The 13904-nt window shown below is 50.1% G+C and overlaps 1 protein-coding gene across 3 annotated transcripts in view; it reads right to left on the reverse strand.

Moving 5' to 3' along the window:
- Nucleotides 1-3178: 3178 nt before the first annotated feature.
- The window catches only part of CUNH10orf143 (chromosome unknown C10orf143 homolog), a 47884-nt gene continuing 37158 nt past the window's right edge, over nt 3179-13904 (reverse strand). For all 3 annotated transcript variants that reach the window (XR_006960966.1, XM_047073631.1, XM_047073630.1), the window contains one exon: nt 3179-3730. Coding sequence is in view for 2 of the 3 variants with exons in the window: in XM_047073631.1 (XP_046929587.1) it covers nt 3701-3730 (30 nt within the window). In the remaining variant the exon portion in view is untranslated. The remainder of the gene's footprint in view (nt 3731-13904) is intronic.

Here is a 13904-nt window from a genome sequence, read left to right on the forward strand (position 1 = left end):
GAAATGTAACCAGAGACTAGAGATTTCATAATCTGTTTGAGGAGGAACCATCATAGCGTGGCTCTGCTTTTTAAACATCTCTGGGAAGGCTGTACGGAAACTATTACAGGTGAATGGATACCTGGGACCTGCTTCCAGTCAGTGCGTGGGGAAGGGGTGGGCAGGCAGAGCAGGCTGGGGGCTGACCTCTGCTGGGCATGGAGGGCTGAGGGTGTCCCGTGCACTGTTTCTTCTGCCGACTTCTGGGTGTGTGCATAATGTCCCGAGTTCAAAAACAGAGTAGGCTCTGCCCAGTATCGGTCAAAGAGAAGGAAGTAGGCTCTTGGGACCAACCTGCTAGAGGGCACAAAACCAGAATGTATCCTCTGACTCACCGATTCAACTTATAGAATGTTCTCTTATGGACACAAATGGGAAACCTTATAAAAATGTGTGAGAATGGTTATCTGGCAATTTTTGTAATAGCAAGTAGATAAACGAGTAAATGAATAAATGAATGAACTTACACAGGCAGTACAGAGGGACCGGACAAAGGCACTGTGGCATTATCCACCCAATGGGACATTATGCAGACATTTAAAGACATGACCCAGTACACACTGACTGACGTGAAAAGATGAACGTGACGTTAACATCAAAGGACGTGTCTGTGGGAGTGTATGTTTATGGAGCAAAGGTTTTACAAGGATAGTCATAGAAATGCTAACATCAGTCATGGTATGGGAATGATGGGATTCTGGGAGACTTTTATATTTGTATTTCATTTTATCTATAACATTAATTTTCTTCTGTAGTAAGTATGGAATTGATGTATAATTTTAAATGTTTTAGAAAGAAATTTATAATTAAACCATATTTTAAAAGGAGGCAAGACATTTTAAATGATGCTACTCTCTTTGTTAACCATTTCCCTTGCTTTTGAATTTTCTGAAAGTTGTATAATCTGTTGGTTTAGAAGCCACTATAAATTTTGTGAGACGATAAGAGGTATTTTTGTCCCCACACAAAATATAAACAATGGCAGTGATTAAGGGATACACCGACAATGTATCTAATGGGAATGCACACACATACAGGCCCAGCCTGCTTCCTCGGGATGTAAGGGAACCTCCGCCCGCCCCCACCGCCACCCCGACAGGAAAACAAAGACGAAGCAGTCTACAGGGATAGCCACGTTTCACGCTCGTCACGGGGTGTCAAAACCAGCTTTAGTGGGATCTGTGCGGGTTTTGCCTATTAGCTAATGTGCTTCGGTACCTGCAGTGCTGACTTGATGGGGGGGGCAGCCAGCGGGAGCTGGCCGGGGGGGGGGGTGGCCGCGGTGGGGTGCAGGAGGCACCGGGAGCTCTCCCAGCAGGCCGAGTGGCCGTGCCCCGGGCCCGTCAAGCCGCACATCCTGGCCCAGACTTCATTTTGCAAACATTAAAAAGACCTCCCCACACTTACCTACAGGCTTTAAAAACAACCTGTCCCAACAAAACGGGCACATCGTGCCCGAGCTGTCCCAACGACGGCCTGTGCCTTCCAGGATGGAGTACCGTGTTACCTTCACGAGGACGTGTTCCTGCAGGGACGGGGACGCGGCCCCCACGCAGCACACGGTTAGCCGTGAAGGGAAGCCCGCGTCCGGCAGGCTGACAGCGGCCACCTGGGTGAGTGGTTTCTGGGCTCCTGTCTTCGCTGCCCACCTTGTACGATGAACACGCATTACTTCTGTAGTCATGCAGCAGCCAATAAGAAGCAAAGCCTTACTTGGATACTTCACAAGCTGCAGGGCCCCAAACGAGGGGACCGGGCAGGGGCAGGGGCCCGCTCAGAGCCGAGGGGGAGGCCAGAGGCCAGGTTGGAGTGCGGTGGCCGGTCGGGGGAGGCTGGGCTAGGGCGGGTCCGGGGATGGGGACCAAGATGGCTCTGGAAGCCTGGGACCCCACAGCATTCTACTCTGGGACGTGAATGGGGAGGATGCACTGAAACCACCCCTCCCAAGCGCCCTGCCGACAGGCTTTTCTGCGGTGAGCACTCCCTCTGCCGTCTCAGATCTACAGGGACTCGTGACAAAACTGCGGGTCGGCATCACCCCGGCCTCTGTCATTCGCACTGCCACTCTGAGCTCTCGTGCCCTTCTGCTTTTCCAGAGGAGAGGGCCTCTCTGGGGTTGGAGGGCTGTGCAGTGGGGCACAAGGAAGGACACCGTGAGGTCACCACGGCCGTCTGTGCACGCCCGTGCTTCATGTTCCCGCCACCCCCCACAGAGGGACGGGGAGGACGAGGCTCCAGGACGCTGCTGACTGGCTCATGAGGCCAGACGCCATGGGGGACGGGGAACCTGCACCCAGTGTGTCTGGCTCTGAACAGAGCTGCTTTCCACCAGGCAGGAAGATGCCCGGGGCTTAGCGTCCACAGAAAAAGCTTTCGGTTCACGTCAAGAGCTGGGGTGATGTGTGGGCGACGGGTAATTACCAAAACAACGAGTAACTAAGTGGCCACCTCCTGTCCCCGTGAGTCTGGGGGAAGGTCAAGCTCACCCACCAGAAAGGTGAACCAAAGAACTCCAGAACTCCCACTGTTTCCCTGGGAGCTCAGATGCGTCTCACTCTGAAGAGAGGAGTGCGAGAAAGGTCCTCAGAAGCACGTATTCTAAGGCCACAAATCTCAGCCTCACGGCTCTCAGCCCTGGCTGTCTGGTGAGGACTGCGGTCTCGTCTCAGGCCAGGTATGTGCCCTGACCCAGGGCTGAGTGACTGGTGACCTCCAAGCCGCTGGGGGCAGAACAGTCCAATCTCTTCCCCGTGACACAGCGGTGCGCCTGAGATTCTAGGTAAGCCACGTCACCACGGGTACTGGCCTCGTCTCCTCCCAACGCCCAGTCTTCTGCCCTTCTGTGCAACACCAAGTCCCTCCACGACCACACACGGGACTGCGGACCGGCTCTTTTGAATGTCAGTGCTGGGGCGGGCACCGGCACAGAACACGGCCGGGGGGTGACCGATGAAAACGGAGGGTGCAGGGACGCCGTGCCGCTCGGGCTTTGGGAGGGCAAAGAGCCAGAGTCGTCCTATAACCCAGTAGTTTCGAGAGGACCTTGCCCACTAAGTACGAGGACGTGTCAGGAAGCCCTCAGACCCAGGGAAAAAGACGCCAGTCTGCACACCCCCGACGATGCATAGAAATCCCGAGAGAAATAAGAAATTTCACTTTAATATAAAGGAAGCCCTGTGCCTGACAACTTCGGTTGGGGAATTACATGGAACAGATTGGATACCAGCATTTAGTAAAATCCAGGTTAAGATTATAGAGTATTTTAAATATAAAAATAAGTCTTTTAGTTAAAAAAGAGCATAAGCAGCCCTGGACACACCCACAAAACAACTGGAAAGCCTGACGGAAGAGCCCGGACGAAACTCCATAAGCCACTGGGCCCTCAAACCCCATAGGGAATCTGACATCGGATCTTTTTTTAACTTTGACATGATGCAAACGATGCATCTGAAAGGAGGCTGTGGCAGGTAACAACGGTCGGAAGGCTCCTCTGAGGGGACGGGGTCCTCCTGGCTCTGGCGTGGTGGACACAGGGGTCACCCGAGCGAGAGGACAACGGGCTGCAGCGTGAACAGGTGGGCGCCCACGTCCGTCCAGGACACGACACTCGCTGGCACGTGGATGGCTGGAACCCAGACCGGAGCCTTCTCGCTTGCACCTTCTAATAGTTCTCCGTGTGGCTAAGATGTCCCTACGATGACACAAAAGTACACCGTGGGAAGTAATTTGCTGCGGTTGTCTGTCCACTGACACAAAGCACTGCGTTTAGAACGACAGGGCGCACACTTGTACGAATGTTTTATTTCTGAGGTGAATCTACATTTACAGAGTATCCAGAACATATAATAAAACATATTTAGAGCACTTCCTACGGCGCCTGTTGCATAGAATGTTCTCAAATAAACATTTTTCTTCTTTCCTACATGCTATGAAGGAAAACAAAGAGACTGAAAATATAACTTATATGTTCATAAAATAGAATTATTTTTTTATGTTTATTTATTTGAGAGAGAGCAATAGACTGCGAGCAGGGGAGGGGCAGAAAGAGAGGGAGACAGAGGATTCACAGCAGGCTCCACACTGTCAGCAGCACAGAGCCCGACGTGGGGCTCGAGCTCCTATACTGTGAGATCATGACCTGAGCCGAAGTCAAGAGTTGGACGCTCAACTGACTGAGCCAACCAGGCATCCCGTGAAATAGAATTTTTTCAAACGACATTGACTAAATACTGAATAGGAACCCAACACAGAGAAGCTGTAGTGGTTCCTGTCAGGGGAAGTAACCCCAGTTGGTAACAGTCCAGGGCTTCTGCCCATCCCACCTGAGGCCTCCTCGCCTTTGCCCGCAGAAATAACTGGGAAGGACCAGATGGCTAGGGGCAGACAGGTGGCCCGACACGGTGCCACAGTGAAGTGAGAGGTCTTGTCCAGAGTCTAGAAACCTTCGTCCCAGTTGGTCACCATCCCAGCAGAGAGCAGTGTGGATCCGTGGCCCAATGACAGCAGCTGGCAGGGGAGCCCTGCTCTCCAAGACCACATCACGATGCCAGTGGCTCCCTGGGCTTGTGGAGGCCAGGAAGGGTGGGCTGGGCCAGGCAGTGGAGGGGACAAAGTGGTCTGGTCCACGATGGTGTCCATTTCCTCGAAGGTAGGTATTCCCCTGAGCCACAGGGACCCAACACGAAAGACCTGGGACTGGCACATGGCAGGGGAAGTGGCACCCAGGCTTGTGAGCATGTTTCACAAGGATGGATCATCCTAGCAGATTGGAAGAAGATGCTCTGGAGATCTCAGATTCTACCCAAGGAGCAGTCAGCAAAGGCTTTACACAGGACAGGTATTTTAGTGGACCAAGAAGGCAGAACACAATCTTACAAGGTGAGAGGGCTCACTGGCAATGAGAACAGATCAGAATGTTCCAGAACCAGGAGTGCCGCCTGGGTGGCACAGTTGGTTAAGCATCTGACTTCAGCTCAGATCATGATCTTGCAGTCCATGAGTTCAAGCCCTCGTCAGGCTCTGTGCTGACAGCTCAGAGCCTGGAGCCTGCTTCGGATTCTGCATCTCCCTCTTTCTCTGCCCCTCCCCCGCTCGTGCTCGCTCTCTCTCCCTCGCTCTCTCTCTCTCTCAAAACTAAACATTAAAAAAAAAAAAATTAAAAATAAAAAAAAAGAATGTCCCAGAACCAGGGAAGTCATCTGTGATGACTGAAGCTAGGGTTCACAGCACACACAGGCAGGGACAGGGGATCTATCTGGAATGCCATGCTATGCCCAGATTGTGAAATTTATAGGTGTTGAATTTATTCAACAGGCCTCTGTTTCCCAAAATAGCCTCTGCACTGCATATGTAACAAGCATTCCTTTATAAAAGGACATTTAAACAAGAGTCTTTACTGTGGTTCTTGGGCTCTTTAATCACCTACTACCCATCAACTCTCCAAAAGGTGGGGAAAGGACATAGCACTTCCCAAACTTCTCTGGCCAGGAAGCTCTTGTCCTGAGCCCCTCAGCAGCAGGAGCCTGGGCGAGGAAGCACTGCCCCAGGCACAGGAAGTGGCAGAGATGGGGTCACACAGAGCTTGGGAAGCTCACTCTGAGATGCTCTGGGAGAGGGAGTGCAGTGGACAGGGCCAGGAGGCAAGACTCCAGGGAAGATGGGGCCTCTCTTGAGGGAGGGACATGCCGGGGGGAGGGGACTAGATCAGGCTCTTTAATTCATCATCATCATCATCATCATCATCATCATCATATCATCATTACTGCTGCCAATAGCACCACCACCATGTAGCCCAAATACCAAAATTTTTTTTAAAAAAATGTTTTGCTGAGAGCTCTCCCTCCAGTCCCCAGCCACCCCCTTTCCACTGGATGGGGTTATCTGAAGATGTGTTGGAGGCAGAATGGACAAGACTCGGGACAATGAGACAGACGGAGCCACGTCAATATGAAGGCCGAGTCCAGAATCTTAAAAATTTTTTTAATGTTTATTTATTTTTGAGACAGAGAGAGACAGAGCATGAACGGGGGAGGGGCAGAGAGAGAGGGAGACACAGAATCGGAAGCACACTCCAGGCTCTGAGCCATCAGCCCAGAGCCCGACGCGGGGCTCGAACTCACGGACCGCGAGATCGTGACCTGAGCTGAAGTCGGATGCCCAACCCGACTGAGCCACCCAGGCGCCCAACCGAGTCCAGAATCTTAAACACAGAAACTGCTCCTTTAAGCCTTTCGCCAATGCTCGGAGTTCCTGCCTCGTTCCATTCCCTCTCCTCAATTCGTTCCACTTGGTCAATGTCCCTCTTGGAGCACAGAGCCACAGGTACACCCAAAAAGGAGCCTGTCCTATCACCAATCTAGAAGCAAGGTCCTAGTCCTCTGACTCTGCAACACCCTGTGGCTGACAGGGGAGATCTGGGCGCTGAGTCTCCAACATGACAGGCAGGAAGAGGGTGTTGTGCCTTACCTGTGAGTCTCATGCTGACTGACCACACCTTATGGCCTGACTGGGCTTAAAAAGTAATCTTATAAGAAACGGGGAATATACCACTTTTGATAAAATACAACTCCAATGTATTTCCACCAAGAGAGAGATGTTTTAGAAGAGAGCTTTTATTCGTTTCTAATATTGGGAGGGCCTCAGACCCAAAGATGTCCAGACTTGAACACAGCAGAATAACACTGTCAAAACTCAAATCCTCCTGAAGGCAGAGAGGGAGAGGGACCCTCCAGAAAGTTAACAGCTGACTTCTCATCAGAAATACAGAAGTCAGAAGGCAGTGACAGTGTGTATTCAAAGTGCTAAAAGACTGTCAATCAAGAATTCTATATCCAGCCAAACTATCCTCCAGAAATGAATGGGCTATGTAAATATCTCTGGATAAACAGGGAAAGTCTGTTGCAGCTAGACCTACCCTACAAGAAATACTGAAGGGCATCCTTCAGGTTGAATTTAAAGGATATTGGCCAGTAAGTCAAATCCAGACTTTAGGAAGCCTAAATCGTTTCTTAAAGCACTAACTTGCCTTTTAATGCACTTCACCGTCTCCTCAGAGTGGAACAGATTTTATTCTTTAAGAAGTTCTTGTTCTGTCCTTCTAGTCATCCAAGGGCTTGCTGCTTCTCACATCCAGAAGAAATAATACGAGTGTGATTTGTTTCCTAATTATTACTGCTAAGAGTTTCTCTCTCTCTCCCTCCATCCAAGCTCCCTTAACAGTGTACCCACCACCTTGGGCCTCATGTTCCAGAGGAACCCCCCCAGCCCATCCTGGCTGTACCTCTCCATGGGGTAAGGAATCCACGGGGCCAACGGGATGTTCCCACCCCTGCTCTGCTCCCAGAGCCTATTTCCCGGGCCTGCGTCTGCCTTTTCTGCAGGTACATTCTGCTGAGGACAGACCACAGCACTATCACACTACAGCACCCTTGTTTGCTGGAGAGGGGTATGGTGAGGTGGGAGGGGATGAGGGTGGAACCTGGACGTGCCCTTCCAGTGTGCCCCGGGCCCTGTGTCGTGCAGGACAGAGCCTGCACTGAGCAGCAGGGAGGGGCACGCCCAGGAGTGAGCTCTCCCTCATCCCACCAGGTCCCAGCACAAACTGCTGAGAAATTCAGGAATGCTGTATTTGAACTTTCCACCTCCTTACGAAGTTAAAGTGCCAGTATGAGTCTGAGTCGTTGAGGACAGTGGGGCCCACGTGAAGGCAAAGAAGCCCTGATTCCTGAAATCACGTTCTGCCTCTGCTCCAGCTTTTCCAGAGCTCTCAGGCACTGGAACGCGCCCCGGCCTACCCAGTGAAGACCCTTGCAGGGGGCGGGAGTGGGCAATAGGAACAGAGCTCAGCACTCAGCAGTACTCAGTAGTACTCAGCAGTACTCAGCAAGAGCTTCTAATGATCAACTCAGAACAGTAATGAGCAAACGGCTTATAATCCCCCCCCCCCCCCCCCCACCGATTGTCTGTGACAGGATCAAGTTTGGGAAGCAGGGCACTTAGACCAGGGGGAAAGGACACGTGGGCAGAACTGAAGTCGGGGTGGCGTCCCACAACCTCCTCCCCCTTCCGAGGCTGAGTCAGGGGCTCCTGCTGGGGAGAAGAAGATGGAGACCACACAGGCAGAGGCTGCTCCACCTGCCAGAGCGAGGAGACTCACGGTACTCACGTCCGTGGGGAACGGGGCTGAGGGGAACACAGAGGAACGTTGCTGCTCGAGACAGACCGCATTTTACAAATAGGGAATATGGAGGGGGGCGCCTGGGTGGCTTGGGTGGCTAGGTGTCCGACTTCAGCTCAGGTCCCGATCTCGCGGTCCGGGAGTTCGAGCCCCGCGTCGGGCTCTGTGCTGACGGCTCGGAGCCTGGAGCTGCTTTTGATTCTGTGTCTCCCTCTCTCTCTGCCCCTCCTCCGCTCACACTCTGTCTCTCTCGCTCTCAAAAATAATAAAATAAATGGGGCGCCTGGGTGGTGCAGTCGGTTAAGCGTCCAACTTCAGCCAGGTCACGATCTCGCGGTCCGTGAGTTCGAGCCCCACGTCAGGCTCTGGGCTGATGGCTCGGAGCCTGGAGCCTGTTTCCGATTCTGTGTCTCCCTCTCTCTCTGCCCCTCCCCCGTTCATGCTCTGTCTCTCTCTGTCCCAAAAATAAATAAAAACGTTGAAAAAAAATTAAAAAATAATAATAATAAAATAAACATTAAAAAAAATAGGGAATGTGGAGGAAGGTACATTCTAGGAAAAGCCTTGAGTTTAAAGCTAAAAACAAAACTGTACACACAGCTTTCGTGGACTTCAAAAGCAGGCACCAAGGACAGACTCTCCAAAATCGGGCTATCATCATAAAATTGTTTTCTCTCAAGCTCACGGGCATGGGCTCTAGGGAAGGGGCATCTGGCACCTCGAGGGGATGCTGCGATCTCAAGCAGGCTGCCTTGTGAGGAGTCTGAGGACTTTAAAGAATCCACTTACCCGCTGCTGCTGCTGTTGCTGTCTTTTAAAATTTTTGTTTCCATTTCACCTTTTGATCCCTTTCACCCATTTCTCCAACTCCCTACCCTGGGCATCCACCAGCCTGTTCTCAGTATGTATTAGCCGCTTTTGTTTTTAAATAAAAGATCCGACGCGGTAGTGGGACTGCACGGTATGTCTCTTTCCGACTTACCCCACTCAGCGTAACACCCCCCGAGGTTTATCCATGTTGTTGCAAATGGCAGAAGTTCATTCTTTTTTATGGCTGGGTAACATTCCATGGAGTGTGTCTATAGTTTCTCTATCCATTCATCTATCCTGTTTGAGTGTTCATCTTCTATCCAACAAGTGCGATGAATATCAGTTTTAGCACTTTATCTGTGACTTCTCTTGGATCTCCTATGTGGATAATTGTATCATCTGAAATAAAAACTTATCTTTTCCTTTCCGATTGTTACACCATTGCTTCTTTTCTCCCATCTCACGGTGTCCAAAATGGAAGCATTACCCCTCCCTGGGTAGTCAGGGAGCTAGCGACAGCAGCAAACTTGTGTTTCCCTCTTCATCAACGGAAATGCTTCCACCCAGTGTGACGAACCCTAAACCTTCCCAGGACAAACACTTCTAGTTCTGGTTTGCTGAGTTCTTCCCATCAGTGGGATGTGGAGCCTGCATTTATTTAGATTTGGATGATCGTTGGTTTCTCTCCTCTGATCAATGCAGTAGGTTTTCTACTGTTAACTCATGCTTCTGTTACTTCAAGTAGGACTTTTTTAACCTAAGAAGCCATCTGCGATGGTAGCTTTTTGCGAACTTTCCCAATTTGTTTCACTGTTACTGGTCTGTTTACATGGTCTCTTCTGCCATCCCTGCTGCGTTGGCCATCCTAGCCTCGTGCTTAGTACAGCCAGCCCACATGTCCACAAAGGACCTGTCCCCTGAGCGCGTCAAAGACACTATTCCAAAGTCTCCCAGTGTCTGTTTTCACCAACAAGAGGTCTGTGGCCAAAGCATGACCCCTCCCTGCCTCCTAAGCAGCTCCATGAGAGATGCGCTGACAGGTCATGCGCAAGGCTTACCCACCATGATTTCAGGAACACAAGAAAGGTATAGACACAAACAGACCCACCCTCACGAAGCACCACATGGCTTGGGAGACAGGGCATGACAGACACAACTTGAACACCCTGTACGTCCTGAGCCCTCACTCCCTAAGGAGAAACGAACTCGTCATCCTGAACTTGAAGTTTCTCATTCTCAGGAATGTCTTCTTTCAGTTAATATCAATGTTTTACAAGTTTAAAATTGTATCTACATGGCATCATTCTATACACATCCTTCTGTAGTTTCCTTAAGTTCATCCATCTTTACTGTGATACTTTGTCAAATTCATATACCCAAACTCACCTACCCACTGTCCCACAGGACAGTCGGGTTTCTGGCTGTTTGCTCGGCAAACAATGCAACTACAATTACCTTGTGTGCATTCCTCCCAGGGAAGAATCTTCTGGGTCACAAGGAATGCCCACCACCCTCCCTAGCAGGGATCTGCTCTCCCTTTCACTGTGTCAATGTGCACGGCCTCGAATGAGGTGGGCAGAGCCTTTCACCCCACACCCCGCCCTCACTTCTGTCGTCGGCTTCTAATGAGTGACTCGGAACAACTTTCCTGATCAGTCTCCTACCAATCATCTCGACAGGGATCAAGTTTGGGAAACCTTCCCATCTAAGCCAGGGGAAAGGGTAAGGAGGTAGGACCGAAGTCAGGGGAGGAGAACTAGCGGAATGGACGTCCCATTCCCTTCTCCACACTTCTGAGGTTTGCTATTATCGTTGTTATTATCTGCCAATTTGATGCTTAAATTTGATACCCTTAATTACTAGCAAGGCTTAACATCTGTTTATGTTTACTGGCTAATTGAGTTTCCTCTTCTCTCAATTGCCAATTCATACACTTTGTCCATTTATCTGCGACTCTCTGGTATGTCACAAATGTCTTCCCTGCTTTATGGGATCTTCTTCAACAGTGTGGAGGGATTTTGGCATGCGACGTAGCTTATGTTCATAGACAAATATACCAATCCTTCCCCTGTGAGTTTGTTAGATTGTACAATTCTGTGTGGACATTTAGGGTCTTTAACCTTCCCCCCACCTCCCAGGATTGATTTCTGTGAGGCAGAGATCTGCTCTTACCTTTCCTCATGTAGATGGCCACGTATGTTAGCACAGTTGAGAGACCTTGTCCTTCCCGCCTGACTTGCCGTTGAGTCTCTACACTGTTGGCAGTTGCCGTATATGCAAGTTTAACGCTCTCCCTTTTATCTCACTGGTCTATTTCTCTATCCCTGGGCCAGCACCGTCTTAACCCTTATCACTCTGTAATGGATCTTGACATCTGACAGGTGACCTTCGTCACCTTGTTCTTTTGCTTCAAGACTGTCTGGCTACACATGTCTTTCCTTTAATTCTGGAAAATTCTCAGCTACTATCTTTCCAAAAGCCATGAATCTTTTCAAGTCGGGTCATTTCATTATTTTCTCCTCCTCTTCCCTAAACTCCTTCCTTCTGGATTTCCTGATGGGGTTTCCATTCTTTCCTCAGACTCTGCATCACACCTTCTATACTTTCTGTCTCTTTATAAGCTCGTGAGGTGCTTTGGATGACCTCTCCAGACAAAGCTAGTTCACGGATTCTGTCTTTAACTACATCTAACTTCAGTGGCCATGTCACTCACTTTTAGGTTAGTTTTTTCAACCTTCCAATTCTCGTTTCACACTATACTCATCTTTGATTATGGCTCTATTTCCTCTTTAATCATTTTTAAATTTAAAACAATCAGTCTTACGGCAAATTTCAAGTTCTTTTCTATTTCAGAGTCTTGGGGGTTTGTATTCTCGTTATAATTCCTGATGTGTCCCCAACGCCCCCCTCACCCCAGCCATAGATCTAGGGGTGTCATTTGTGTTGTTCTGACAATTGTTCAGGCATCCTCAGTGCAGACTGACCTCTGCAGCCTGTGTGCTCCGGATGGTGGAGGTGTGCCCGCAGGACGATTCTGCATTTGCCACTATCCAGGGCCTTAATGGACTTCGAGAGTCTGTATCTATTTCTATGTTCATGCTTTGCTTTTGGTTCTTGTACCACTGAGAAAGAGAACCCGCCTGGGGCCCAGACACCTGTGTATGGCCTGGTGTTTTAATTTCTACTCCCCTTAAGGGACAAGTAGATCTTCCAGGCTCGGAACTTTAGGCAAGGGTCCAGGTTCCAGCTCCCACACCTTCACTGGCCAAAGTCACATCTATCTGCCTCTGGACATCAGAATTCTAGTCCCCCAGCCTCTCCACCCCCTGGTCCCCCCGGCCTACTCTAGGACCAAACTCAACAAAGGTGGGGACTTAGTAACTGCCACCAGGGATGTGTCTGTATCTATTGTTCTGCTTTTGTTTTCTCTCTCTTCACTTATTACACATTAACTATGCATTTCATGCTTTTATCTGTACCAGAAGGTGGATACATTTGCATCAGCGCACCTGACATGCCCCTAGCAAGTCTAAATTACATCTTTCTTAAAGTGTTTTCAACGTTTATTTATTTATTTTTTGGGACAGAGAGAGACACACAGCATGAACGGGGGAGGGGCAGAGAGAGAGGGAGACACAGAATCGGAAACAGGCTCCAGGCTCCGAGCCATCAGCCCAGAGCCCGACGCGGGGCTCGAACTCACGGACCGCGAGATCGTGACCTGGCTGAAGTCGGACGCTTAACCGACTGCGCCACCCAGGCGCCCCTCTTAAAGTGTTTTCAATCCATTCACCATCTCCTCACAGTTTAACTTACTTTATTTGCAAGAAAGAAATGTTTGTTTGGTTTTTCTAGTTATCTGAAGGCTCTGATCTCAATAACATAGTTAAAAAAAACAAAACAATTTTCCTGGTTGCTGTACTCTAGAGAAAACATTTACTGTCAGAAGCTAAATCTGAAGATTTGGTAAGAAGTCTATCCAAACTCATCTGTTCTGGGATTCACACTTGGCTGTACTGACACAGCCAAACTCTCTTCTCAGCCAGCGTGTTCATCCAGTTTGAATAATTCAGTGCTGTGTCTGAGCCCACACGCTCTCCTGGCATCTGGGAGTGAGGTCCACAAGGACACCTCTCTCTCTCTCACTCACTCACTCACTGCAGCACCTCTCAGCAGGTGAGAGCTGATCTCTGTGGCCATGTGCGGGGTTGGGGGGCTGGTGAGGCTGGCACGCAGGCTGTAAACACACACAGAGACCAGCCGAGAGGAGCGGGCGGAGGGGCGGGCTGCGGTGACCGCTGGAGCCCGCCTGCCCGCCCACCATGGTGGACCCCGTTCTCCTCAAGCACGAATGCACGAGGTTCAACAAACTCTGGCATCCTTGGCCAAGCTGGGGAAATGCACAAGCATGATTTGATTCTCACGGGATAATCGATGAAATTTCCCTTGAACCCACCTGATTGTGTTTTCCTCTCTCAGGACATAAGAATGAAGGACTGACCAGAAGCAGCTAGTGCTGAAATGGGGCACAAAAAGCAAACAGCTGCTCATCGATCTTCCTTCGGCCTCGTCAGAACACCACGTTTTCATCCCGGCCTCGTCCCCGCTAGACGCCTGGACCGCTAAGCTTGGCCACAGCCATCCTCCTGCTGCGACGCAGGCCAGGAGAAAGGCAGGCTCTCTGCACCCTGGGCCCTGGGTTGGTTCCTGTCTCAGCCCAGTATTTAGAGATGCCACAGATGTAGGAAGCACTTACCAATCAGACAGGTGGGTAAATAACACAAAACAAATATTTTAAAGGTCACGCATTTGGAGATAAAAAGTACAAAGAAAACAAGAATATCCATTCAGAATCAGAGTAACCATACTTGGGCTGCTG

The sequence above is a fragment of the Lynx rufus genome, unplaced genomic scaffold, assembly GCF_022079265.1.
Source record: "Lynx rufus isolate CCGP_SWC_20201006 ecotype Redwood Valley unplaced genomic scaffold, mLynRuf1.p SCAF_11, whole genome shotgun sequence".
Taxonomy (NCBI): Eukaryota; Metazoa; Chordata; class Mammalia; order Carnivora; family Felidae; genus Lynx; species Lynx rufus.